Source organism: Propithecus coquereli, unplaced genomic scaffold (genome assembly GCF_000956105.1).
Source record: "Propithecus coquereli isolate 6110/MARCELLA unplaced genomic scaffold, Pcoq_1.0 Scaffold134, whole genome shotgun sequence".
Taxonomy (NCBI): Eukaryota; Metazoa; Chordata; class Mammalia; order Primates; family Indriidae; genus Propithecus; species Propithecus coquereli.
In genome coordinates this window covers 5,623,611-5,625,237 of record NW_012137636.1, presented here as the reverse complement: position 1 = coordinate 5,625,237, position 1,627 = coordinate 5,623,611, and the positions used below count along the sequence as shown (strand labels likewise).

Below are 1,627 nucleotides of genomic sequence, written 5' to 3'. Positions count from 1 at the left end.
CACTCTTACTTGCACATGGTGAAAGATAAACCAGGAAAAATACTCATTCAACAACTTTAGGTCTTATAATACAAATCTCTGTTGAATCACACTTTTACAGAAATGTTTTCCTTGGTCTCCACCTACCTCTTCCTTGTAACAATTTATGACTGTGGTTTTATGTTTATTTTAGATTATCTGATTAATAAATGAGCGTGTGCGCGCACACACACACACACACACACACACACTCCCCCCAGACTCTAAGCTCCATGAGGGCAGAAGTCGTGGTTACTTTTGCTCATCACTGTGTCCCCAGTGGACAGTGTCTGGTATATACTGGGCATGCCAAGAATCTGTTGAATGAAGAAATGAAAACTTTTCAATCACGGGCACGTCCACTAACTCAATCGCTCTCCACCAGCTACAAAATATTAGAGAGACATAATTATACTCGCCGGAGCCTCTTTCCTGTCACTACTTCCCTCACCCAATGCAATCTATTCTCTGTCCTCTGACAACAGCTTGAACATCTCTAGCCAGTTTAGCATTATTCGCCACCATGTTTTACTAGTCTAATACTCTCTCTTGCACTGGCTTTTGTACTGTTTGAAGGCAATAGCTATGGTTTAAGTTTATTGCTAAACAGTGCCCAGGCAGGGGATTTGGTGTACAGACGCTCGATAACTGCTCGTTAAATGAATGACAAACAGACTAGTTTGCAGATTTCTCTTTTAAGGCCCATTCCAGACCGCGGTGCTATTCTCAACCAACCAGATACACCACAGAGTTTATTCAATCTAGGGATCTTAAATGCCAGGTTGAGAAGCGAGACTGCTATCCAAACTCTGTACAGGCGAGTTCACAACAAAGAAGGCAGACGACGAATTCACTAAGTGTGGACCTTTTCCCGTGACGATCTGCTCTGTGGAGTCAGAAGTCCCTGCCTAGAGGAACCATGACACGTTAAACAGCAGGGAGGTCTGGCGCCGCAGAGACTTGGAGCTGAGAGACGAGCCGCGGAGGGGGAAAGTATTCCCTACGCTCCGCCAGAGGCTGCCTCGGCCGCAACCCCTCGGCCTCCAACCCTGAACTTCAGCTCCCTGGCCCCGCTCCCCATAGGACCGTGATTACCTAGCGGCAGCAACTGCGACGGGTTGGTAGTAGCGTTAGCCGCCATGGCTACGCCGGAAGTGGCCTACGACCATCGACGTTGGGACGGCGACTTTGAAAGAGCGCGCTTCCGCTTTTTTCCCCCGCAGGCCGGGCAGGCTCGACCAATCTGAGGCCGAGCAGCGACCTGGCGGATCCACGTGGCTCGTGTCCGCTCGCTTTTTTCCCAGGCGGTGAGATCCTGTGAAATATTTCCTGTCCTCTGAACGTTCTGCCCTCTCGACACACCACCCACTGTGCTGTCCAAGTTTTGCGGAACCGTTAAAGCTATCTTGCCTTGTGAATAAATTCTTCTAACCGGAAAGGCTTTGCAAAACACAGAAACCTTTGAGTCGTCTTTTTTTTTTTTCCCTAGAAAGTTGCATCTCCTCTCAAGTCAGTTATCTTTCTTCAGACCAGTGTAAATCAGTTCGAATTTCCTGCCACCAATTCACTGTGTTGCAATTTTCGTAAAAGCTACTTATTTTCTTAAGGA

At 47.6% G+C, this 1,627-nt stretch overlaps 1 protein-coding gene across 1 annotated transcript in view; it reads right to left on the bottom strand.

Moving 5' to 3' along the window:
• The window catches only part of LSM5 (LSM5 homolog, U6 small nuclear RNA associated (S. cerevisiae)), an 8,710-nt gene extending 7,551 nt beyond the window's left edge, over nucleotides 1-1,159 (bottom strand). Inside the window, exon 1 of the mRNA XM_012638758.1 lies at nucleotides 1,023-1,159. Coding sequence (XP_012494212.1) covers nucleotides 1,023-1,159 — 137 coding nt within the window. The remainder of the gene's footprint in view (nucleotides 1-1,022) is intronic.
• Between the last annotated feature and the right edge of the window lie 468 nt (nucleotides 1,160-1,627).